Source organism: Phocoena sinus, chromosome 2, assembly GCF_008692025.1.
Source record: "Phocoena sinus isolate mPhoSin1 chromosome 2, mPhoSin1.pri, whole genome shotgun sequence".
In the NCBI taxonomy this organism is placed as follows: Eukaryota; Metazoa; Chordata; class Mammalia; order Artiodactyla; family Phocoenidae; genus Phocoena; species Phocoena sinus.
This window is the reverse complement of record NC_045764.1, coordinates 147,025,056-147,051,176: the sequence shown is the minus strand read 5'-3', so window position 1 is coordinate 147,051,176 and position 26,121 is coordinate 147,025,056. Positions and strand designations below refer to the sequence as shown.

Here is a 26,121-nt window from a genome sequence, read left to right as displayed (position 1 = left end):
GCACAGAAGTATTAATAACTGAAAAAAGAATTTTGAGATTTGGAAAGGGATTCTAGAGAAACCATTACTAATTGCTTCCTGGATTAGCTAGATCCTTCAGTCACTTCATAGTGAATATAACTGGTAAAAAGTAATAAAACTAACAATTATGAAAACCAGACATGTTAAAATTAATTTGAGTAAAAACTGAAAGGAATCCAAACAGAATAAAAATGTTTGACCTATAAAGTTTGACCTGTGGTGTTACATAGTGGTGAAAAAACTTTGTCTTGAACCTGACATAAACAGGAATGCATGCTGTGGCTGACCATTACACATGGTAGAAGTAACCACACTTGGTAGAAGTAACCACACTTGGTAGAAGTAACATTTGGTAGAAGTAACACACACCACACTTGGTAGAAGTAACATTTAAAAATATATAGAAGTAACATTTACAAACTTGGTAGAAGCTGTAACCAGGAAATTCTGATAGACAAAAAACATGATTGATAACTCAAATATTTGACATAAAATTTACATGGAAAAGAATCTTGAGAAGATCAGTAAAATGAAAATGGAAATGAAAACTATGAAGGTATTTAACCAAGATCTATAAAAAACTGATCAAGAAATTTTAGTTAAATGTCACTTAAAACTTAGCATCCACTATGAGAGACAATAAAATCAAAGGAATTAAATTGGCTTAATGGAGTATACATCAGAAAACACATCAAAATGCTCAGCAGATCCAAATATCTGCCTGGCAAAATACTGCCTGACAACACTCTTAATATTTTGAGGGGTAGGAGGTAGATGAAACAGGGACTACCACTGTGAAGGAAAGAAAATAACCAAAGATCACAACAGCATTTGAGCAAGAATATAATCATTCCTCATCAAAGTTCTGCAATGAAGAGGAAGGAGAAAAGACTATTACTTAGATTACTTAACCAGTCTACAAAATGATCTTTATCATATGCTAGCTGCTGCGATAGGTCCTGGATATACAATGATAAATGAAGCAGATAGGACTCCTGCCCTTGAGGAGTTTATAATCCACAGCAAAGGTTTACAAAATACAGCCCTGGGCCAAATCCAAGCTAAGAGTGGTTCTGATATTTTTAAAGGGTTGTTTCAAAGAAAAATCAAAGAAGGACATGCAACAGAGAATGTGTATGGCTCCAAAAGCCTACACTATTAACTATCTTGGCTCTTCACAGAAAATGTCTGCCAACCCCTGGGCTAGAGAAGAAATAAACTTTAAACAAATAAATAAATATAAAATTAGAGCTCTGCTAAGTGCTAAGGAGGTAAAAACAGGGTAATATGAGAGATAATCATGTGGGACAGGTGGTTAGAGACTAAGGCTTCTCTGAGAAAGTGACAGTTAAGCTAATTCTTAAAGATAATTAAGTAATTAGAGGTAGAAGATTGGCAGGAAGAGGGGAGACGTTTGGTACTTTCTGGGCAAAGGGAAGGGCGATAAGGAGGCCTTAGTAAAGAATTTAGCACAGCTAGGACACTGAAGGAAGGCCAGTGTGGCTACAGTGGACGAGGAGGGTGCTACAGAGTAAGGTGGAGAAACTGACAGAGGCCAGATCTCACAGCTGTCCATAGGATGTGTTAAGGAATTTGAATTCTATTTTAAATGCAATGGAAAGCCACTGAAAATTTAAAGCATGGAATGGAAAGGACATAACTGAATTTGCCTTTAAAAAAAAAAATCACGATGGCTGAATGAAGAATTACAGGTATGGCCTGCTATTGAAATTCAGCATGAGTTCAGAAAGTAAGGGGGTACTGTGTTCTCAAATTGATTTGAGTTTTGTTTGACAAAGGGTGAGAGTTTGGATGGCAAAGGATTTATCCAAAATTTTACTTGAATCTATTTGGTACCAGAGAGTAAAGTGGGGAGAGTGAAAATTTGGATCAATTTTTGATTTGGACAATTTCTGATCAATACGGTGAAATGAGCAGATAAGAAGGACCCCCTTCCAATTCACACACATAGAAATTCTGGATAAAATAACCTCCCCACAAATACCTGTTAAAAAAGAAAGTTAAATTAAAATCAAAAAGCAAAGATGAAATCTTCAGGTGCCAACAATTTAAAAAGAAGGTGAAGTTATAGCAGTGGTATGTGTAGTGGTAAGGGGGTGCTGGCTTTTGGATGAGGATAGATGGATTAGATTTGAACAGCATTGGGTTAAGACCCTAGAAGAGATGGAATTAAGGTCCTGGGCTTCTGACAGAGAGTCAGAAACAAACCATAAGACAAGAATAGGAGATTGTGAAGAAGAGAGAGCGAATGGGTTACAAATAAATTACAAATAAATAACAAACATTAACATTTACTACCTTGAGTTTTACACAAGTAAAATCTTATTTCCAATGAATGGAGTAACTTTAGAAAAGCACTTGCTCCATTAACAAAGATATTATCTAACAAAGGTGCAAACTTTCTGATTCAGCACCAGGGTAAAAATAAAGCTATAGGGTACAGCTCTAATTTGATCCTCTATTTAGACAAATGCTTTCTTATTTCCTATTTCAGGTTAAAAACACCTAAGGTACTTCTTAAGAATAGACCAAAACACTGCTTGGATGCTTTCTCTAAAAACTCTCAAGTCCAAATGTTGCCTAGATTGGAAACACATGCATTAATAGGACTCCTTCAATTCCTATAAGACAAGTTTCTATTCCTGCTTACAAGACACTCAACTTACAGAAGTGGATAACATCAAGCTGGTATGTTTCTGAACGCACGATTTTCTGTGTAGAAACAGCTTCATTTGTCAGTATACAAAATTGTTGAAGGCTGGTGGGGGGATAGGGAGTAACTGCTTAATGGGTGTAAGGTTTTATTTCGGGTGATGAAAACGCTTTGGAACTAGACAGAGGTGGTGGTTGCACAAGATCGTGAATGTACTAAATGCCACTAATCTGTTCACTTTAAAATTGTTAATTTGATGTTATGTGAATCTCACCTCAATTTTAAAAAATTGTTGAGGACAAAGGCATGGCGGTTATATGAAAGTAACTTGGTTATAGCCAACCTCTGCCTCACAGCATTCTATGCTGCCAGCCAGCTAACGGGCACGTGCAGCTGATCACAGTAGAAGACTAGCAAGAGGGCAAGCACAGAACAACAGAAATTCACTCTTACCAGGAGAAAACAAGTCTGTTATACACTATTGATACCACCTTTACATACAGAGCATACTGCAAAAATGATTCTTCTCTGAATGTGAAATTTGGAAAATTTGGAAAAAAACTAATAACTACTCTTTAGCAGCTTTTCTCATTCCAGAATTCCAAATACTAAGGACCTACTTTTATAACTTTTGATTTGAGATGTAGACACATCAAACTTAGATGTCACAGGAGTACGTTATAGAAATGAAAGGTGAATGTCTTACCTCTGAATTCAAGTCCCCGCAGCTGGAAGGTGACCAGCCCATTGCCTATCTCTATAAGGTGTACTAATGCATTGAGGTAGTCAGAGGCAAGAATGAAACAGTCCCCTGTACTGTAGTTTCCCCACCGTCCTAGGTGCAAATCACCACAAAGACTGTGTTGTAGGGATCTGGTTAAATGTTCATAAAAGATGGAATTCAGATTGTTGTCATCTGATCCTATAAGAAGGGATTAAAAAAATGTTAACTTTACCTTAAGTACCCTTTATAACAACAAACAAGATTGTTAAAAGTATTAAAACTAATTTCCAGTTAGGGTTGTATCTATAAGTTCTTTGACAAGGAAGATAATATACCCTTACAAGGGTACCCTGTACCCTTATAATACAGATACCCTTAGAATTTCTATATAAAAATGAAATATAGGATAATGGGAAAAAAATTTTCAAATTAGAGTTAGACGTAACGTAACCTCTCTGAGTCTCTGGTCCCCATCCATAAGATGTGGGAATTGGATTAGGTGAAATCTAAGGTCTTTTCCACCTCTTTAACAGTCCATGATCAAAATTTTCTATCACTGTCCAATTAACTATGCCTTATAATTAAAACCATGCAAGAGAAATGAAAAAGATAAAAGAAATTCAAAACTAGAACAAAAAGACATACTGGTAAAGGAATTGGGTTAAGTAATACAAGATTTGAACAAATGAGATAGTCCAAAACAAAGAGAAGTTGGTCAAAAAAACTCTGTATACTGAGATGTCTAATATTAGCTAAACAGAAATAAACTGTATACACAGAAACAGCAGTAAAGAACCACCTACAAATTTTAGTCATCCTTTAAGAAAAAAAATTAGGATAAGACATCACCCAATAAATTAGAAGACCATCTTTAGAAGTAACCCATCCAAAGCAATAATCTGTAAATGGGTGCCCAAAGCACAGAATTGAAGAATGGCAAAACATACTAAACTTAATAATTACTTTAAACTCAGCCTAACTAAATAAGAAAATAAAAGGGAAATCCTAGGCTCAAGCTTCAATAAAATAGTTGTATCTAATGCTGTCTGCCCATTACGAAAGTGTGCATATTAATTCAGGACATGGCCTCTGTGATATGCATCGTCAGCATCATAACTCCAAGCCCCCTACAGGGACATGCCAGAGCTGAGGTGGCTGTTATAGCTCCCAGAACATGGTAACGACAGTCATTAATATCAAATAACTAGTCCTCCTTAATCAAATTTATAATTACGAATCAATCTGATTACTATAATTTGGTTTCTCAAGCAGAGCATTTGAAGTAATCTGCGAGTTAAATGAATACAAATCTTCCAGTGTATCGGGAGTCATATTTCTTTAGTAAATTAATACACTGATATTCTGGTTGACACATTAATCTTTTATGGGTGGGGCAGTGAGATTCACCCTCTCTGTGCCAGATTACTAATAGGTGGGCCGACAAAAAGATGTTTCCCAAAGGACGAAACTAAGAACCAAACTTTAGATAATGGTAACACCACCAAAATGTCACCCACTGAAGCCTTATCTTGAGTGGCTATTTGGCTCCTCTAGATGACATCTCTGTATGTAATAAACTTAATGAAATTAACACTTATCTAACCATTTGGCGAAGCAGGGAAGCAAACATAATAATAAGTTCAGACTGCATACTCTTCAATACACCTCATCAGTTTTACTTTCACTGTGCTCTACTTTTTTAACCTATGTAAGAACAATCTTTCAATGGAATTTTTTATTCTTATCAGCATTCTTAAAATGCATTTTATAAAAGATGGGTATATAAATTTTAGATATTCTAATTCACGTATACTTTGCTAAAGTAAAACAAAATAAAGCGAAGGATATTTAGTTTTCCAGAAATGCCCTTTGGATTCCATAGAGGATTCCCAATAAGTCGGGAGTGAAATACGTATATAACGAATTCCTTAGACTTGCTTCTTTACTCACAAATAGGGCTATTACCTGGATTTCTATCAAGCTGGGAAGCCAATCTGGTATTTGAATGATCCACTCGTTTTGTGCTAAAAAAGGCAAAATGAAACATCTTTAGTAAGCTTTTCTATATTAAAAAAGTCTAACAATTAAAAGGGAGCAAACTATACAATAAAAGTTGAAATAAATATTATCGCTTTATAAAAATGAGAAAAATCTATGCGTAACATATTAATAAAGCTCTTTGATAGAACAATTTTAGGGGTAAGGATTTTTTACTCTTCCACCTCCATTATACATAAAGACAAGATTTTTCTTAACTGATGTTTCACCGAACAGTATATAGAAAGACACTGAGTTTAATGTAAAAAAATTTTTGATCAGGATGAACAATGCATACTGTATACAGTTCCTAAAAATATATAGTGCATGAAACATTCCTTATAAGGGGAAGGTTATTAATGTCCAGAGGTACAGTGTTCTTTAGAACAGTGGTTCCCAAAATGTGGTCCACAGAACCTGAAGCACGACACTTCAGATCTTTCAGGGAGTTTTCCAAATCAAAACTATTTTCATAATAGTACTGAACTGTTATTCGCTTTTTTTCACTGTGTTGACAACTGCACTGACAGTGCAAAGGCAACACTGGGTAAGACTGCCGGTGCTTTAACATCAATCAAGGCAGTGGCACCAAACTGTACTATTTTTCACTGCTACCCATGCACACGAAAAAGCAATAAATAAAAATTCAAGTTTCCCTTAAAAATGTCCTTAACGAAGCAATAAAAATAATAATTTTGTTAAATTGCAGCCCCTCAGTACAGGTCTCTTTAATATTGTGTGTGGCAAAATACACATAAAGCACTTCTGCTGCATTCTGACGTAGGACGATTGTCTGGAGGGAAAGCATTTGTGCAACTGCTTGAAGTGTAAGTAGCAGTAGCTGCTTTTTTTTCCATGGAACACCATTTTCACTTGAATAAACTATGACTATTCAGACTTGAGTATCTGACAGACATTTCTCAAGTGAAGAAAGTAAGTCTGACATTTCAAGAAAAATAACTGATAAAGATACCTGTTGCCAATAATAAAAATTCAAGTTTTCAAGCAAAAATTAGAATTTCAGAAAACTTGCATCTACCACCATGCACTTGATAGCTTCCCAATACTTCAACACTTTTTTGAGGTTGGTGGTGATATGAATACATATATTTTTTAATATTGTACCATGAAATGGGTCAAAATTTGGAAGATCTACATTACTCACTGAGCCAGTATTTTCCAAACGATAGATAAAGATGTATCAATATAAGTGTATGCATGGGTAAAAGACCCATTCAAACTATAAGACATATCAGTGAATTTTGATGTAATACAGTTCCAAAAATTCACTGATATGGCTTTAGATTCCACATTGCCACTAATCTTTAAGAAACTACCATATGTCGAAGGATCCAAGAATATCCACAATTGTCTAAAAAGGCTATTAAAATACTTCTTTCTTTTCAAACTGTATGTCTGTGTGAGGCCAGATTTACTTTATATACTTCAATCAGAACAACACAACGCTACAAGAGACTGAATGCAGAAGCAGATAAGAGAATTCAGCTGTCTTTTATTAAGTCAGACATGAAAGAGATTTACAAAACTATAAAAACAATGACATTCTTCGGATTTTCTTGGTGGAATGGTAAATACAGTTATTCTTCATTAGAAAAATGTTATTTATATTAACATGTAATAGGTTTATTGTTGTTATTTTTATATTAATTCATTTATAATATAAAATGAGTTTTGACTTATGATACAATAATTATTGTACAATATTTATTATAGTAAATAACTATGTAGTAGATAAAACCCCTATCAACAAAAACTCTTTGGAGACGTCAATAATTTTTAAGATTGTATGTAAAGGGGTTCTGAGATCAAAAAGTTTAAGAACTGCTGACAAAGATGTTATTCTGGGGCTTCCCTGGTGGCACAGTGGTTGAGAGTCCGCCTGCCAATGCAGGGGACACGGGTTCGTGCCCCGGTCCGGGAAGACCCCACATGCTGCAGAGAGGCTGGGCCCGTGAGCCACGGCCGCTGAGCCTGCGCGTCCGGAGTCTGTGCTCCGCAATGGGAGAGGCCACAACAGTGAGAGGCCCGCGTACCGCAAAAAAAAAAAAAAAAAAAAGATGTTATTCTGGACTAAATTTAAGTTGGTCCAGAAGAAAAAAAGGGTATAAATAACACTGAAATTCACCAAAAAGAGAAATACTATGTGTGATTTTAGGTAAAAGATCAGAGCAAAAGTTTCGCATCCATAAGCCAGTTCATTGTTAAAAAGATTACCATTTTCACCTATTATATGTACCTATGTGTGAAAGTGTAGAGAGAAAGGCAGTCACGGAGCTGGCCAGTAGAATTACAAATTAATACAAGCTCTTTCTGAATCAACATGTTAATACATTTATAAGCCTTTAAAATGTTTAAGCTCCATGATTCAGTAATTCCCCTTTAGATATTTTCTTAAATTAAAAAAAAGAAGAAAAAAATTTGCAGATTACATACAAGGATAGTTACTAGGCATCATATTAAACAGCTAACCTAAGGAATTAAGCTTAAATGAAAATACTTTATGTACAAAGATGGTTATTTAAAAACCTATCCTCATGAAAAACTACAAATAACCTATAAAAAGTTTAGCTCTAAAAATAGCTACTTCTTAGAAAACTATGAGATAACTAATTATGACTGTGATAATGATGTAACAGTGTATAGCATAAAGTTTCAAAGTATTATTAATGTGGAACAATTCTAAGAAATAACATTAAAAGAAAAAAGACAGAAAAATGAATATATTTAACTAGGACTATGTTTTAAAAATCTTATAAATAGAAAAAAAGGTAGAGAAAATAGAGTATCCTCTGACTCTTCCAATTTTATATAATTTTGCAACTTTAAGAATATTTATAAAATTTTAAATATTTCAATAGAAAAAATGTTAACCATGAATAATTTATAACAATGCTGTCAATAGTTTTTCCTAGTAAAAAAGAGAAAAACTGGCTTTCAAGTGTTGTTCTTTACTCACTTATAGTCTCTCTCCCAGAATTTCACAGGTCGAACATATGAAGTGATGAATATTGCACTTCCCAGGAAGGGGTTCAGTGGAGTAGAAAAGAAGGCTGATACGGCAGCCTGAACAAACAACATGGCTGAATCTATGGGAAAACTGGTTAAGGACCTTAACATTCATCTGACTGCGCACGCGCGTTCACGCACCTGCGCGCACGGCACACACACACACACACACACACACACACACACACACACACACACACACACACCTCACAAACACATTGTAATTACAGCAATTAGAAAAATGAGGTTCATCAGAGGAATACAGAAGAAGGTGTCACTGGACAGTATAAGGGGTAGAAGCAGAAAGACACAGCCAGGAAAGTACAGCCTGGCATGACGCTCTGAAGGGAGCCAAATAAATATGTGCTAACATGTGTCTGGTAAAATTCCATGTATCACTCTTGGGTAGAGATGGTTTTAATTTTCCAGAAGATAAAAACTAAAATTTAAAGATACAAAAGTCTGCATATCAACATCTACAAGGTCACTAACCTTTATGTTTACTTAGAAAGTACCTTTAAGAAAGGATGAGAATAGAAAATTTTGAACGGAAGTTTAATTACAATCATATCAATATGGAAAATGTTTTGAATGCTCATTCACTTATAAATATTTCTAAACACATTTTGTATATATTGAAAATTCCTGGACTTGAATACTCACATATATAAACATGAAATTTTTAATCAGCATTACTTAATTATGAAACCTTAATACTTTTCCCATGTTCAGATGATCTGTGGGCCACAGAAGTTAATACAAATTAGACAATCAGAATTGGTATAGGTGTGGGCTCAAAAGACTGTGAATTTTTGATAATTTATCACATAGTAACCTATATTCTATGCCTGTGAAAGGTTATGCTTACAAACCAACATTCTCATCAAGGATATGACTGCCCTTTCTTATCAACTTTTATTAGAAGGATACGGGGCACTGCAAAGGGCTGAGCGAAAGCATGGAAAGCAGAACCCCATGTAATTTGCCATGGAGCAATGTAAGTGTATACAAACTGCAATTTATAAAGGAGTTCCCAAAGCTGTAGGAGGAAAACAAAAACAATCAGTAAAAAGCTTACCATCAGATTTTTAAATTAGAAAATGAAAAACTTCTAAAATGATTTTCTTCCTAATAGGGAAATAGCATGGAAATTATTTGCCATTTGCCTCAAAGGAAAAGAAATATCACTGCCAAAACACTGAATGTGTTTTTAAGTAAAGACAGTTAACTGACTTACGGATTTATGTTTTATCAGTTTAAAAATTCTATGCTGTCTATTGGTTCTATTACTACTAACAAGCAAAACCAAAAAAAAAAAAAAATATATATATATATATATATATATATTTTTTTTTTTTATTCTGGCATTTCCCTCAAATTTTAGTGCTTTGTAAAATGAGTAAGTTTTAAATGCAATGTCAAAAGGAATTTGAAAGCAGCCAGGCAGGGGATAAAGTTGTAATTCAGTTGTCACACTGTCTGTTTCCTAAGAATTTACTAGTGTGTATTAGGCATCTGTTCACAATCAGAATTGTTGTTGCCAATGGAAGCATAATATACATTTTAATCTTATTTCAATTAGGATCTGCTTTGTTGTTGAACATTTCTTCAACACTGAAACAGAACTATTGTGCCCAAGATTGCCTCTGCATGCTAGGCAATGCAAGGCCCCATTCTCAGAACAGATCACAGAATCTTAAAAGCAAGAGGTTCTGACTAATTCAGTGCCATGATTCAGGCACCAAACACCTCACATTTAAATTATTTAGCTGATTTACAAATGAACTTGTTTAATTTCCAATTTAAAAAAGAAATCACAACTTCAACCAATCAGAAAATGCAGATGAATCCCTGCACTCTTTGCCATGACTCAAAATTATGCTGGCAACCCTCGGTACTAATGGGATCAGGATGACAGGAAGTAAAAGCATCATGTATACTGTCAGATGCCATTGCAACTGCTTAAAAACAGTGACTCAGAACACTCTTCTGTTTCTAAATGGTAAACAGACTGTACTCAAATTTTGACTGTAATATTAAAGAAAAATGATATGTAATTACATGTTTAAGTAGTTAGTGGGTGAAAATAGCTTTGTATACATTCAGAGCAATTTTTTCTTGAAATATTATTAAGTTGGTGGTACACCTTACAATGACATCTTAAAATAAATATATCTAAAGAGATCCCTTGAATATTACTTGCTTATTATCACTGTTAAGTTCTATGAAGTAACCATATAAAATGCAAACTCCTTGCGGGAACTAATGTAGCCTAAGCATCTAGAATAGTTCTGGAACATGGTACACTCTCAAAAACAATTTGCTTAACAAATTAAAGTATTAAGAAAATCCAAACTAATGCGAGTTAAGTGTAGTGACTATTTCAAGGACTGTTTAGTTTATATTTTACTGCAAATTTCACTTTTTTCCAAGCGGTATAAGATTCAATACAATTTCCAATCTAAATATTAAATTTGTGAGAAATCACATGCTTTTTTTATACAGACAATTCTCTGATTAACTTTCTGGCCCCCTCCTTTGATTAATCATGCTCACTAGAAGAGGAAATAAATGATAAAAATGCATACAAATTAGTGATTGAACAAATATAATATTGTGATATTGAGAAGCTATTTAGCATAACATTTAGTACAATATTTAGAAACTATTTCTAAAAGCTTGTTCAGATTAACGGTTTTCATTTTTACTGTCCCCATCCTAGGCCAGACCTCTATCACATCTAAATTACTGTCACAATCTCTTAAGCTGTTCTCCATACCTTTAGGGTCTCTCTTCCCCAATTCATCCCAAATGTGGCTGACCAGGCTAACTTTCCTAAAACTGGGATTTCATTGTGTTTTGTAGCTGCTCATATGCTTCAGCTCTCTGTCACCTATCAAATGGGATAATATATGTCAAAGTCCTTTGTATGCGGTCAGTGTTAACATGAAATCTAAACTATGTAATTTCAAATAATCTGACTACACAACCTATTTCACTTAGAAAGGCAGTGTGGCTCAGCAAGAAGATTCTTGGAGGCAGAAGATGCAGGCTTTACCATCTCGTTTGTAAAAAGACTACAGGCAACTATCCCATGGGTGATAACAAATTTTAGGAGCATTCTGTAAACTTCAGTATATTCTGCAAATAAACTAGCATCTCACTGCTCCCACATGGTCTCACGGCCCTCAGTCTCCACCATCTTCATTCAGTATCAGGTTATTTCCTCCCTCCATCTATGAAGCAGCCTACAGTTTGGTTCAATTATTACCATGCTTGTTTCTAAAATTATTCAAAACCATACCCCCTTTTGGAAGAACCCATATATTTATATACTTATTAGAGTTCCTCTAATGTTTCCATATAATTTAATCTTACCTTCCTAGCCACAGCAAGAAATATATCTTCTATGGATGACAGTGACTGGCATTGTTTAGGGATTCTAATCCTAAATAACTGGTTGACTGAAGAAAGATACTACTTAAAAGATAATGAAGCAAATGAAAAGCAAGCGTAATCCTCACTAAATAGCATATTACTTAGGGAGACACTTTTTACAGATAAGGATGTTTCCTTTAGTGATAAATTACCTTGTTGAAGAGTATGGACATGAAGAACAGATCCAACAGCATGGTCTCTGAAAAAGCTTCATAGTCAATTTTGAAAAAGAGCACAGTAAAGATGACTGTGACATACTGATATGTAGGGCTGCTGAAAGAGGACCGTAGCAGCTTCAGACCAGCAATGGTGATCATTAAAGCACCTAATCTACAATATAAAGAAAGCACATTCATCAACGGATGACTGAAAACGTTAATCTACAAACTTCAGAAAAATCACCATTTCATTTACTAAACTTAGAATATATATATCAAATTTAAACTTCTAAATATTCCTTTTTAAGCATATGTATCATACTTCTTATCCTTTATATAAATAATCATGTTTAAAAAATAAGTAACACTATTGCAATTCTGACATTTGGTCCTCCAGTTTCTCAGTACTTCTATTGCTTAAACCTTAACAGCATTTAGCACATACAAAACATATTAATGCTTACCTAACAACATGTACCTAGTGTAGTGGGTAGGCCTACAGGATGATTGTATAGGCAAGTGAACACCTAAATGTTCTGATTCACAGAGTACACAAAAAACCATCTCCAAAACTTACCATCTAATATTAAAATTAACCTTATTTAATAAATGTCATCTCATAAAATGTTAGTTTACAATGAGATGTCTGGAGTAGTAATATGCCAAGAGCAGAAACAGATGTTCAGAAAAGGGAAGTCAAAGACAAAATTTCACTTGAGTTTTTCACACAGTACTTTGCACCAAAGAGACACTCAATGATTACTTGTTACTAGATCAGTAACTTAAGACATTGCTATGACAGACCCCAACAGTCAAACTTAGATAAGAGGAGTACTGTACTTACTCTGTATCCAGTTTTTTTGGACTAGCAATTGTCTCTGCACTGCTACTAAGTTCATTGAGAACAATCAATGGATAGATGATATTCTTCTCCACAAAAAGAAGCCACACATGAAGTTTCTCAAACCACATCACAGTAGCTGCGTCTAACAAGGCAATATTAAGTCAAGAAAACCATGTCATCTAATGCATAAAATAGTCTGATATTGTGATAACAAAGGAAAATCTTACCACTCAAATTCAGCTGTACTATAAATAATGCAAGTAATCCAGTATGTCAATCAATAGTCAATTTTATGAATTCTGAGACACATGCAACTTTCCAACTTAGATGTTAAATTTAGATGAACTGAATTTCATTTTAAACTTTTATTCTTGAAATCTCAGTTTTTAACCATAACTTTTTCTTATTTATGCCTATAACTTTTGGAGAAAAGATTAGTGAAGATTATTAGACTGCCCCTTTCCCCAAAAAGAAATAAATGATCTATTAAATTATCTGTTTTTAAAATCCTTACATACACATACATCTTATAAGACATACATCTCAGAACAGATATGAAAGTGTATGTTTTGGATTCACACACTTCATAAGTGTCATTTTCATTGCCAGTAATATTTTCCCAATACTTTAATATTTAATGTCATTTGGGGAAAGTGTCTAGGATAAGCTGAAAGATTTAAAATACGAGCCTCCAGCTATCTGAAAATAATGTCAACCACCTCTAGGAAGCTCTCTAATGAATCAGATTTTTCTTTATAGCTACTACAGTCAACTTTGCTAATGCCTAATACTCTCAATAAGTGAAAAATGTTATGCTGATTCAAAATTTATAAAAATTTAGACTAAATGTTTTGTTAAGATAAAAACAAACAACATGATCAATGATTTACTTTAATGAAAACTGTTCTTCAAAACAAACCAGATACACCTGCTAACATTTATATATGAAAGCAATTAATCATTAACTATCAAAAATACATCATTCTGAGTTATTTTCCTCATGGTAAGAATAGGCCAGTACAGATTTTTATAGTTTTATGTCATTTTACTACAATCTACACATTAATATTTAATTATCTCCCCAGGATCAAAATAGTGATCAAGATTACAGTACCATGATGACTTAAGCAATTCTGCTAAAAGGCCCAGGAAATACGCTTTGATACTGCAAAGTCAAGTTTGGTACAGAAATCTTTCAAAAGCTTCAGAGTTCTCTAAAGAAGTTAATTCATCTCCAAACAGTTGAGAAATTTACTCTCTATAGTAACTCATTAACTAAAGAGAAAGTCTGAGGAAAACACATTGGCTTGTTTAATCACTGGTATATAATAATGATGACACAGGTATTAACTTTTATTATACCCCTAAAATGAGGAAGTATGTTATAGGTCATGGTACCAATGAACCAGACTGATTACTTAGAAAAGTCAGGGTTTAAAGTGACAAGTAAAAAGCTTGCCAAATGGACTGGCCTTCTACCTCTTTTTAGTCATTTTATACTTTATCCCAAATCTGAATGAATAATAACAATTACAAATGTTTTTCACCTCTTTTCTCTTGATCAACTCTTTATAACCCTCTCTGGTAGGACATAGTGTCACTGGTGGAAACAGGAACGAAGACCTTTCTATTCCCTTTATGTTTTGAGTTAAAAATATATCAAATAGAAGTCTTAAAGAGGATTGAGTTGCCTGCATATTGCAAGGAAGATTGAGGGTGAAGGTAGGGATGGAAAGAGAAGTCACAGACATACACTGAAGGATTAATCAATGAGAGGTCTGTGAAGAACAACTTAGAGGAGGAAAGAGCAAGGTTTATTCTGTGGTAAGTTGGCATTTTAGCACTGACATTTATACTTCAACTGAAATGAAAGCAAAAGGTCTGATTCATCAGTGTCAAACCTAAGAAACACAAGCCGAAGTGTTACTTGATGATACTTACTTAACAGTCACCTGTCAACAAAGTAGAAGAAAAAAATCCATAGTATTGAAAGGAAAAGTGTTAATGAAATACTTACTTCGAACTTCATACTGATTATACTCCACCGTCTTGAGCAGAGGGTGAGAGAAGCAGTGCCACGGTAGCTGCTTCCTAACTTGAGGCAGCACGTAATGCGTTACAAAACCCACGAAGCCGACAAGCGCATACAACACATACTTGAGCGCAGGCTAAAAGAAGGATAAAGTTGAGGACGTTAAAAGTGATTTTGAGACCCGAAGGAGGACTTCTAATTTGTCAGTTCAATTTTAGTCAACTATAGAATCTAAGAACTAAACATTTGTCTGCAGTTAACATTTCTATATTATGTAATTTTCTGATTAAATCAGCCATGAAAGGTAGTGACTGTTCATGTATTACAGGTATTTTTAAATGTGTTAACTACTTTCCTTGGTGTCTTACACTGTCAGTGTAATTAGAGTGTGGCCTGAGGTATATTGCTTGCTTCCCTAAGAATGTTCTATGTGACTTGCAGAGCAATGTATTCAATTGTTTTAGCTAGTAGAGATAAAGGACATGAGCTAAATAAAACTGTTAAGTTTGAGTGAAGAGCAAAATAGAATGAGGAAAAAGTTCTTTTTTTGTGGCTTCACATGGTTTGGAAGAGAGTTCTTATGTATGACTAAATTCACCAAAACCAAGTACCATCACTTCAAGTATTCAAATTAAAAGCCATACGTTTAGAAACTTAAAGAGGTTTCCATCGGACCCCTGAAGACCCACTGGACCTCACTCAGCTTGTGAGGTACTCAGGAGTTAATGGTTCAAATTGGAAGAGAAGAAAACAGGCAAGAATGTTAAATTTAAATAATATAACCTTTGCTTCTGGCCAAATGGAATAATAGAGATTTACCCTATTCCACATGAGCCAAAATAGAATAAAATATATGAACCAATGGTTTGCAATATACTAGACATAAGGAAATAATCAGTAAACACTGAGAGAAAGAAAACAGATGAGGTAAGTGTCAGGACTGCCCCAGCTTACTGCCCTTAGATACTTTCCAAGTTGCAGTGAAGGGAGGGGAATCCACATGAAGCCTGGTACCTCCTGAGTTGAGGAGACAGAACTAAAAGCCTGGAGACAGCAAAGCAGCTAGTGTTCACCAGAGCTCGCCAGAGCAGACAGTGCTCCAAAGAGAAAACTGCATGGAGAGAGAACTTAGAAGATCTGCGGAGTCTCCCTCGAATATTCAGGGGAGTCAGCACATGTGTGTGGCAGAGAACTACATATGCAAAGGGAAGGAACCTCGCCAAGGGATTAGAGAGAAGAGTATCCAGCACTCACACAGGGCTACGAATAGTGCCTGTTCTCACAAGCCAGGTTGGAAAAACTCAACATTCACAGGGCACTGGTCAGAGTATTCCAAAGCATGTTGCCTCAGTAGGGGGAATATTAGCCCTAAACTAAACAGCCCTAGTCTCAATTAAGCAATCTTAAAAGTTAGATCTGAGGGGATCAAGCTGTTAACAAGTAACTTAATAGTGCCAAAAAACAAAGTTCAAGAGTATTTCTAGGAATACAAAAATATCCAATACACAAAAGGCCAACCTTATAATGCTTGACATCCAATCAAAAATTACCATGCATGCAAAGAATCAGGAAACTATGACCCATGGGGAAAAATATCAATTAATCAAAACCAACCCATAAGCGACACAGAAATTAGAATTATGAGACAAGAACATTAAGAGAGTTAGAAGTGAATTCCATTTGTTCAAAAAAGTGAATAGAGGCATGAGAGATATAAAAAAAGACCTAAAATCCAACTTCTAAAGATGAAACTTGTTAGTTCTGAGACAAAAAATACACTGGATGGGATTAACTGTAGATTACATATTACAGAAGAAAAGATGAGTGAACTTAACAACAAAGCAACAGCAATAGAAAGCATTCAAAATTAAACATGTGGTGGGAGGCGGAAAGAATTTAAAATGAACAAAGCATCAGTGAACTGTGGGACAAATTCAAGAGGCCAAATATACATGTAACTGGAGTCCATGAGGGGGGGTGGGTGGAGGGACAGCAAAAGGAAAAGGGAAAACACATTTACAGTAATAATGACCAAAATTTTCTAAATCTGATGAAAACTAGACCACAGATGCAATGTACCCCAGACACAAAAACATGAAGAAAACTACGTGGAGGTGCATCATAATCAAATTGACACCACGTAGAAATACAGGTGTGCACAAGAGAACGAAGAGCCCCGAGGAAGGTAACCGCGTGCCTGCAGACGCACAGCACTGCACTGCAGGACCAAGCATCGCCCACACCCGGGCCTGATTCAGAGGACGGCGTTCTGGACTTCCAGGTGGAGTGGAATGAGGCCTTGGGGGGTTTAGAAGGATGTGAATCACGGAGGCCAGAGGGCATACGGTGTCAGTCCAGCACGGTTCCTGGTGTTCATGCCTGCTTGTATTCCCCTCCCACATTGCGGCAGGGTTGCCCGGTATGACCAGTGGATACGGAAGAAGTGGTGGTATGTATGCCACATCCAACATCAGTTATAAAAGACTGGGCCTTCGGTCTTGGGCTTTCTCTCTCTAGGGTCACTGGCTCTGGGGGAAACAGGCTGCCATTTTGTGAGGATATTCAGGCAGCCCCTGGTGAGGACCACATGGAGAAGGACTAAGCTCTCTGGCCAGCAGTCAGCAGGGAAGTGAGGCCTGCTAACAGCCTCAGCTGACTGCAGCCACATAATGACTGCAGCATGATAACACATGCCGAGCTGGGATCATCTGGCTAAGCCATTCCCAGAGTCACGACCCATGAGAAACCATGAGAAGATAAGTATTTGTTGTTAAAACCAAACAAAAAGTCATATATTTCGGCATTATGGACCAACACTACAATCAAATCAGAAGTGAATCCAAACGAAGTTATTTTCCCTGAGTGAAAAGAATAAAATGATTCCTTACCTGCAATACTGTGAACACTGTGCTTACATGAATAGCGAAGTACAGCACACCAATTACAATGCACACTACTAGGTCAGACTGTAAACGCTCGCTCTGTGGAACAAAACAGAATTATCTAACACTACCCAAAAATTTAGACAAAATCTTCCCTCCCAAGTGGCCAAGCTTAAGAAATAAATTTTCATTGATCCTATTCTGTAGCACTTCTAGGTATTTCTTACACATAATAATTAACTACGATAAGTCTTATTTTCTTCCTCAGTTTCCTCATATTTTGGTTTGATCCTGCAATGCCAAGGAAATTAAACTAAGCTTAACTAGTTCCACACACAGTAAACATATCATAACAAAGTTTTTTAGAATGAAGATTTTTCCCCCCATTGGTCTGTAAGCTTTACATACGGGAAAAAGAAATGAGATATTTAAGTTCTTTTATAGGGTATATCCTTTTGGATAACCAAGTTATATTTTCATTGGCCTTCTGAAATGTTGAAACTGCATGCATATGTCCTGTTTTACTTACTGAATCTTGTTTTTTTTTTAAATAAATTTATTTATTTTTGTCTGTGTTGGCTCTTCATTGCTGCGCACGGTCTTTCTCTAGTTGAGGGGAGCGGGGACTACTCTTTGTTGCGAGTGCGCGGGCTTCTCATTGCAGTGGCTTCTCTTGTTGCAGAGCACGGGCTCTAGGCACGTGGGCTTCAGTAGTTGAGGCTCGCGGGCTCTAGAGCGCAGGCTCAGTAGTTGTGGCGCACGGGCTTAGTTGCTCCACAGCATGTGGGATCTTCCTGGACCAGGGCTCAAACCCATGTCCCCTGCATTGGCAGGTGGATGCTTAACCACTGCGCCACCAGAGAAGTCCCTACTTACTGAATTTTGGTTCTTTTAGTGGCTGCAGTGAAAACCAGAAACCTCTTGATATCTTTGGTCATCAACTGACCCACAGATTTATGCTTTTAAGCTAATACATTCAGAAATATCCTATTATACTTAACATGAAATGTCCTTTGCTAACATGAAAACTAAAGTCAGAAAAAACTGTTTAAATTATATCTTGAGGCAGTTTTGTATTTTTCTGAAGTTTTCTAAAGAATATATGAACAGCTCAAGTTCAGTGAAGGTAAATATTAGTCTAATTCAAGGCCTATATAAATTCAGCCTTTCATAAATGGAAATATGTAAAATAACTTAGGAAAAAAATGTTTTGTTCCATATGGCAGATATGAATCTGTAGAATTCATTTTTTAAATAATAACTGAAAGAATGCAGGTAACGTTAAAATTTTTTAAATTACTACATCTGCTTGAGGATATGAAATTAGTACAGGTTATTGTTCTCTCCTTCAACCTGGAAAATAAACATACATACACACACACACACACACACACACACACACACACACACACACACCCTTGAAAAATACACTAAAAGACCAGCAGATGACTTATAAGGACGTAGTTGTTATCAACAAAAATAACAACAAAATAAATCTAATTTATGTTAATATTCACCTTTCAAATCCTAGTTTAAATTCAATAGGATTAAGAATTCTATAAACAATGAAATCACTTAATCTCACCTTATCTAAAACTATTTAGCATACTGTTCTACACTGAAACAAACTTTGAGGAATAAGCATTTCTTACATGTTAAAATTTGAAATAAAAACCACCAACCATGTACAACTATATATGTATTTTTCCCCGGTTACTAAAATTGTGTTACCTCAAAAAGTGTTCATTATATAACATGATGAACTATATAAAATGCAAGTCTTTCAGGTGATCTGAAAAAGCTAAAACTCACAACAGAATTTCTAAGTTTTTCAGGCAGTGGATCTTTTACGTCAGACAACGGGTCTTCTGGATTTTCCTCTTCTGTTTTTGGAAAAATCTTGGATTGCACCAAAGAGCTTTACATTAAAAAAAGAGAGAAAATAATTTAAAAATATATTTATAACCTAAAAACCAGTACTTCAAATGGCAAATAAAGTTTATGATAGAAAATGAAGTGATCCAAGTATATTTACTCATTAAGCAAATGACAAATTCTAAAAAGTTTAAGATGCCATAAATAAGCATACAATAAGAATATTTTTATGAAAATATAGTTTTAAATCTTAGGAGAGAAAAAGCTAACAAATACTTTCAGCCAATGGTAATCAGAATGACCCAAAGTTAATATAATTTGAAATCAAATACAGATAAGTCAATAGCACTTTGACAAGGCATTGGAAAAACAGATTTTGGAAGTTAAATTTGAAAGAAATGCCAACTTATTTATATTTCTTTAATTCAATAACAAGTACTCTCACTTACAAAAGTACAGATGGATCACTGCTTTGTCGGCTGAGATGATAGGATACTGCCACTAATAAACCACAAAAAATGGAGAAAAGCACTGGAATATGCTGCCCATCCCAAGAATCCTGTTGGAGAAAAAAAGTTTGACAGAACAATATGCTTCTAATTCACAATGTATCACATAATCCTTTTACGTCAGTATTTTGGAGAAAGATTTAATTAAACAAAACCTTTTCACACGTTATTAATTGCATTTTATTCTACATAAACTTAGATTTATTACTTTCTGATGAACTAGAATCTAACTGCTAGATCATTGTCAGATTTCTTTTGGTACTAAAGCTCTATTATTCACTAGGAATAATACATTTGTTTCTGATACATGCTGCTGTCAATTTCTTTCATATTTTAAGTGGTATTAAGTTTACAGTAAACTACGTTCTCTTTTTTGAAAAACGAAATAACTTGGTGTAGCAAACTTCTGTTATATATAATAACGGAGTAGGAAAAGGTAATACATGATACAACACTTCAGGCAAAACAAACTGTTGACATTTGGTATGCTACTTTCTGGATGCCTCTGCTCATATAAAATGCCATTATGTCCTCCAGAGCACTGAATAAGCATCAGTGTTTCTTGAGTGAATAAACTGTATATTCCCAGAAATAAATAATACAAAGCTAGCTTCTAAGGCCAACCGAACATGTGGATGTGGATATGCCATGTCTGCTCTGCTCACTGCAGTATCTCTGGAGTCTACTAACACGGTACTTGGTATAGGGTAGATAACACTGCTATAAGGAATAGTTAACAGTACTTAAGTATATGGCCTGTGAGGTAAGCGCCTTTGTCTTTCTCTGGGGATTCAACAGGAGAGAATGGCGGAGTGGGTAATCAAATGGTAGTTTGTTATACAACCTGCTTATTTTCCCATTTAGTAACAGTCTTGGAAATTGCTCCACATCACAACAGAGACCTTTTTTTTAATGGCTACATCAAAATCTTATCATCATCATTGTATTACGTGTATCATACTATGTACCGAGCCCCATTCTCAGAGCTTGTAAGTACTTCCTAAATTCTTACAATCATCCTTGGAGATATGTACTATTACTCCCCAATTTATAGATGAGGAAACTAATGTACAGATGGTTTAAGCAATTTGTCCAGTTAAGTGGTGGGGCCAGGAACTGAACTTCCTTATATGTTCGAATTTACTGAGAAGAAAGTTAAGCGACATGTGAAGAGTTTGAGAATGAAAGAGAGATAAATACATAAGAAAACAAAGTAAAGGAGAAAACGAAATGTATGTAGGAATAGCATTTGCACAGTGATAGTAAGGTAAACATACCGGGTGTATGAGGGAGACAAGGAAGGCTGCGTCTAGTAGAAATGTGGGGGGAGAGGTGAAAGAAAGTTAAGCCTACAATTCCATGACGTGCAGTCCATGGATAATGCCTAAACCTTGACAAAATACAAGAAGTGTAAGTTAGTTGCTTAGAGATACGGAAGGAAATACCAAAAGAATCAGCTCAAAGAATTGAAAGGGGTTAACTCTGAGGAAGAAATAACGGGGTAGGGGATTGCTGTCCCTGGCACTAAGTCTTGTAGAAATATTTGACTCTTTAAAAGATAACTATGTGCAACTCTGGTAAAAATGAAAACTGAAAAAAAGATGTGCAGTACAACCACTCTGGAAAACTGGCAATTCAGTTTTAGTTACCTACCCAAGAAACGTGAAAACATATATCCACAAAAAAAGACTTGCACAAGAACGTTCATAGCAGCCTTATTCATAATAGCCCTAAATTAGAAACAACCCAGATGTTCATCTCTAAGACAGCAGATAAACTGTGACATATTCATACAATGGAAATAAGGAGGATGTAAAACTAAATGGGATACTTCTCTGCAACAAACTACTGATACACATAATGTAGATGAATCTCAAAAACATTATATGAACAAAACACATCAGTTACAAAAGAGTAAATATGGCATGGTTCCATTTAAATGAAGCTCAAGCACCGCAAACCTATAATAAAATAAAAGCGGCTGGGGCAGAGCGACTGGGAAGGAACAAGAGGGAACTTTCTGATGGTGATGAAACTATTTTGTATCTTGCTAGGGGTGTATATTACACAGGTATATGCATTTGTCACAACTTATCAAATTGTGTACTTAAGTGTACTTAGGTGGAATTCACTGTGTATAAATTTTGCCTCAAAACAAGTTCTGAAAAAAAACCAAAATATGCTTGCATTTATTTAACAAATGCTTGACACTACTTTTTATTGCTCTCAGACCAAAAAAAAATCCTTAAATTGGTCTCAAAATGACTTATTTTATTTACATTAATAATTTAGAATAGTATGCAATACAATGATTAAAAGATGTATTTGTTCTACACACTGTATTGGGTCTGAACATTTTCACTTCATTACATAATGGCCCAAATTCTGGCAATCTCTTAAAAATATGTAAGCATCTAGAAAGTATATACATAAAAAACAGGAGGTACTAAAGTTGTCTTAGAGGAATAATGTTAACTTTTATAAGCTTTAAAGTTCAAGGAAAAACAAAACTTAAACACAAAAAAAGCAGAAATAACAGATGTAAAAGTCTACATTAGTGAATACATAAAAAAATTAAACCATTCCTAAAGGCATGCAATAATGTTCCCCAATGAGCCTAACTGTCCAGAAGTAACTTCTATTGTCAATTTCTTGTGTATTCTTCCATAAATGTTCTATGTATATATACACAAGCAATCAGGTGTGCTTTTTTTTAAAAAAGGCACAAAGGAAACATCTATTTTTTGGCATATTGCCTTCCTTTATATTAAAACACACACACACACACACACACACACACACACACACACACACACATACAGGAATATTATTCAACCTTAAAAAAAGGAAATTTTGTCACCTGCAACAACATGGATGAAACTGGAGGGCATCATGCTAAGTAAAATAAGCCAGACAGAGAATGACAAATACTGCACGTTATCACTTATATGTGGGGGGGGGGAAAGTCAAACTCATAAAAACAGAGAATAGAAAAGTGGTTGTCAGGGACTGGGAGGTGGGGGAAACAGAGAAAGGTTGGTAAAAGGGTACAAACTTTCAGTTATAAGATAAAGTGTAGGTACGGCATGGGCAAATGGGTAAAGAGGGTCAAAAGGCACAAACTTCCAGTTTTGTTTAATATTTATTTATTTATTTATTTGGTTGCATCGGGTCTTAGTTGCAGCATGTGGGATCTAGTTCACTGACCAGGAATCGAACCTGGGCTCCCTGCATTGGGAGCGTGGAGTCTTACCCACGGGACCACCAGGGAAGTCCCAAACTTCCGGTTTTAAGATAAATAAGTTCTGGGGAGGTAACGTACAGCACAGTGACTACAGTTAATAATAATGTATGCATATTTAAAAGGTGCTAAGAGAACAGATCTTAAAAGTTCTCAACACAAGAAAAAATATTTGTAACTATGTATGGTGACAGCTGTTAATTGGATTTATTGTGGTGCTCGTTTTGCAATATATACAAATATTGAATCATTAGCTGAAACTAATATAATGTATATGTCAATTATACCTCAATAAAAATTAAAATAATAAACTTAGAAATTATTTTTTAAAACATAAGTTCTGAGGAGCTAATATGTAACACAGTGACTATAGTTGATGACACTGAATTGTAGAACTGAAATTTGCTAAGAGTAGAATTTAAATGTGCTCACCAAAAAAAAAGGTAAATATGTGAGGTGATAAATGTGTTAACTTGTCAGGAGGAATCCTTTCACAATGTATACGTATATCAAATCGTCATACTGTACACTTTAAATATCTTACATTTTTGTCAATTACATTTCAATACAGCTTGATAAAAAAGAAACAAATTGTATGTCTTGGAAACCATTCCACATTTGCAGATAAGAAATCTATTTTGGGACTTCCCTGGTGGTCCAGTGGCTAAGACTCTGACTAGTCTAGGACTGAACTAGGAGTTCACATGCTGCAATTAAAAGATCCTGCACGCCACAATGAAGATCCTACATGCGGCAATGAAGATCCCATGTGCCACAATTAAGACCCGGTGCAGCCAAATAAATAAATAATTTTAAGGTCTGTTTTTATTCTTTTTCGTGGCTGTATAGTATTCCAGTGTAAGGCTATACCATATTTGATTTAAACAGTCACAAACAACAAATACTAGGTCGTTTCCAGTTTTTGCTGTTACAAACACTGCTATGATGAAATCTCTGCACATAGTCTTTGCTCATTTATATAAGTACATCTGCACATTTATTCTATTACAATGGGGAATGCCTAAAACTAAAATAGTCTAATGTAAATGCCATGGCCAAGAAAGAAGGAAAAAAAAACATATCTCCCTCCCTGTCTTAGGACACAAGGTTCTAGTTGGCAGTTTTACAATTGCTGCTCTCCTGCTATATAATTATAGTTAAATAGGCCTTTAGAAAATTAGCAAACTTACTGCATTGTTAACTTCTGTGACTGCAACTTCCAAATAATGACCCACTTTCCAAAACATGTTCTCCAAACATAGATCTAAAACCTTTATACCAGGATGGTTTATAGGTAGCGTAGCTGGGAGAAGCTTGTATTTGGATCTCATTACCTCCAGTTCCTTCCTGGGCTTAATGTCATCAAGTATCTCCCTCTCTGATCAATTTTCCATCTCCCATTTTAAATGCAATCAAGGCTCAGATATTTTTTAAAAAACAATCCTCATCATGTGCACAGGTTTCCCGACTATATTCTAGAGAGAGTAGAATACGTTTCCTTAATATCTATTCAGACCTAAACTTACATTAATCTAGCTTCCTCAGCCAAAACACCAGAAAAGCTGTTTTGTTAAAGTCACCAATATCCTATTAACTGCCAAATTCAATAATTTTTTTTTCACACTGTATTGCTTCTGAAGTTTCCTTTGTTGGATTCTGTTCCATCTACTGCTTAAATACTGGCATTTCCCAGGGTTCTAACTGCATCCTGCCAACCCAGGCTAGCAGTCTTTTTCTTATACTTTAATTTGTTGATGAATTCTAAATCTTTTCATCATTACTGCAAATAACTACCCACTATGTATCTCTGGATACCCCATTAATGCCAACAAATAAAAGTGTCTAAATGTAAACAATCACCTTCTCCAATAAACTCAAAGATTTCCAATCATGTGCATTAATATCACTATCTAACCAGATGTTCAAGCCAGCCCCTACCCAGAAGTCATCCTGGATCCTACTCTGGCTCTTTTCATCCACAGAGTTCCCAAATATATTCACTGACTCCAATTTTCATTAAGTCCCTTATAATTAAGACGGCAGCACAAGAGTCCCCCTACTTCTGATACTTCCTGCTTATATTTCAGTCTCCTTCACACTGGGGACCAAGTAATCTTTCTAAAATGCAACACTGATCATTTCCTTGCCTTACCTCGAATATTTGGTGGTCTTCCATCTCCACCCAATATGTTCAGGATAAAAGATATTTCATAATCCAGCCGTTGCTTACCTTTCCAGCCTTACTGTAGGCCATCTTTCCTCATGTACCCAAATTTCCAGCAATTCCAAATTATTTGCTGTTTCCTGTACATAACACACTTTCTTTACAACTCCATGGCTCTTCATCCCTTGTTTCAACTAGCTATTTCCCATTGTTCTTCAAATTTTGGTTAAAAAACCACCCCCTAGGAAAATCATCTTTAATCCCTTTAGGCTGAATAGGGTAATATCTTAATTCCTATACCTGTAACACTCTGTTTTCATAGCCTTCATCACCCTCTATTAAGAGCATCGACTGACTTGTTAATCACGGTTAACATATAGGCAAATTAAAAGCAGGACTAGGCACACAGTAAGCACAGTAAATGCTACTGAATAAGTGAAGCAAGGAAGGATGCTATGAGTCACTTTTCATAGCCCTTTCAACCTTATCGTTCTC

The 26,121-nt window shown here is 35.3% G+C and overlaps 1 protein-coding gene across 4 annotated transcripts in view; it reads right to left on the bottom strand.

The window, feature by feature from the left end:
- Positions 1 to 26,121, bottom strand: part of PCNX1 (pecanex 1) — a 173,674-nt gene that overhangs the window by 35,505 nt on the left and 112,048 nt on the right. For all 4 annotated transcript variants that reach the window (XM_032622114.1, XM_032622115.1, XM_032622116.1 and 1 more), the window contains 10 exons: positions 20,162 to 20,271; positions 19,650 to 19,755; positions 17,844 to 17,936; positions 14,941 to 15,091; positions 12,924 to 13,065; positions 12,074 to 12,251; positions 9,414 to 9,522; positions 8,434 to 8,563; positions 5,385 to 5,443; positions 3,402 to 3,617 (listed from right to left, as the gene is read on the bottom strand). In XM_032622114.1, the coding sequence (XP_032478005.1) occupies positions 3,402 to 3,617; positions 5,385 to 5,443; positions 8,434 to 8,563; positions 9,414 to 9,522; positions 12,074 to 12,251; positions 12,924 to 13,065; positions 14,941 to 15,091; positions 17,844 to 17,936; positions 19,650 to 19,755; positions 20,162 to 20,271 (1,294 nt within the window). The remainder of the gene's footprint in view (positions 1 to 3,401; positions 3,618 to 5,384; positions 5,444 to 8,433; positions 8,564 to 9,413; positions 9,523 to 12,073; positions 12,252 to 12,923; positions 13,066 to 14,940; positions 15,092 to 17,843; positions 17,937 to 19,649; positions 19,756 to 20,161; positions 20,272 to 26,121) is intronic.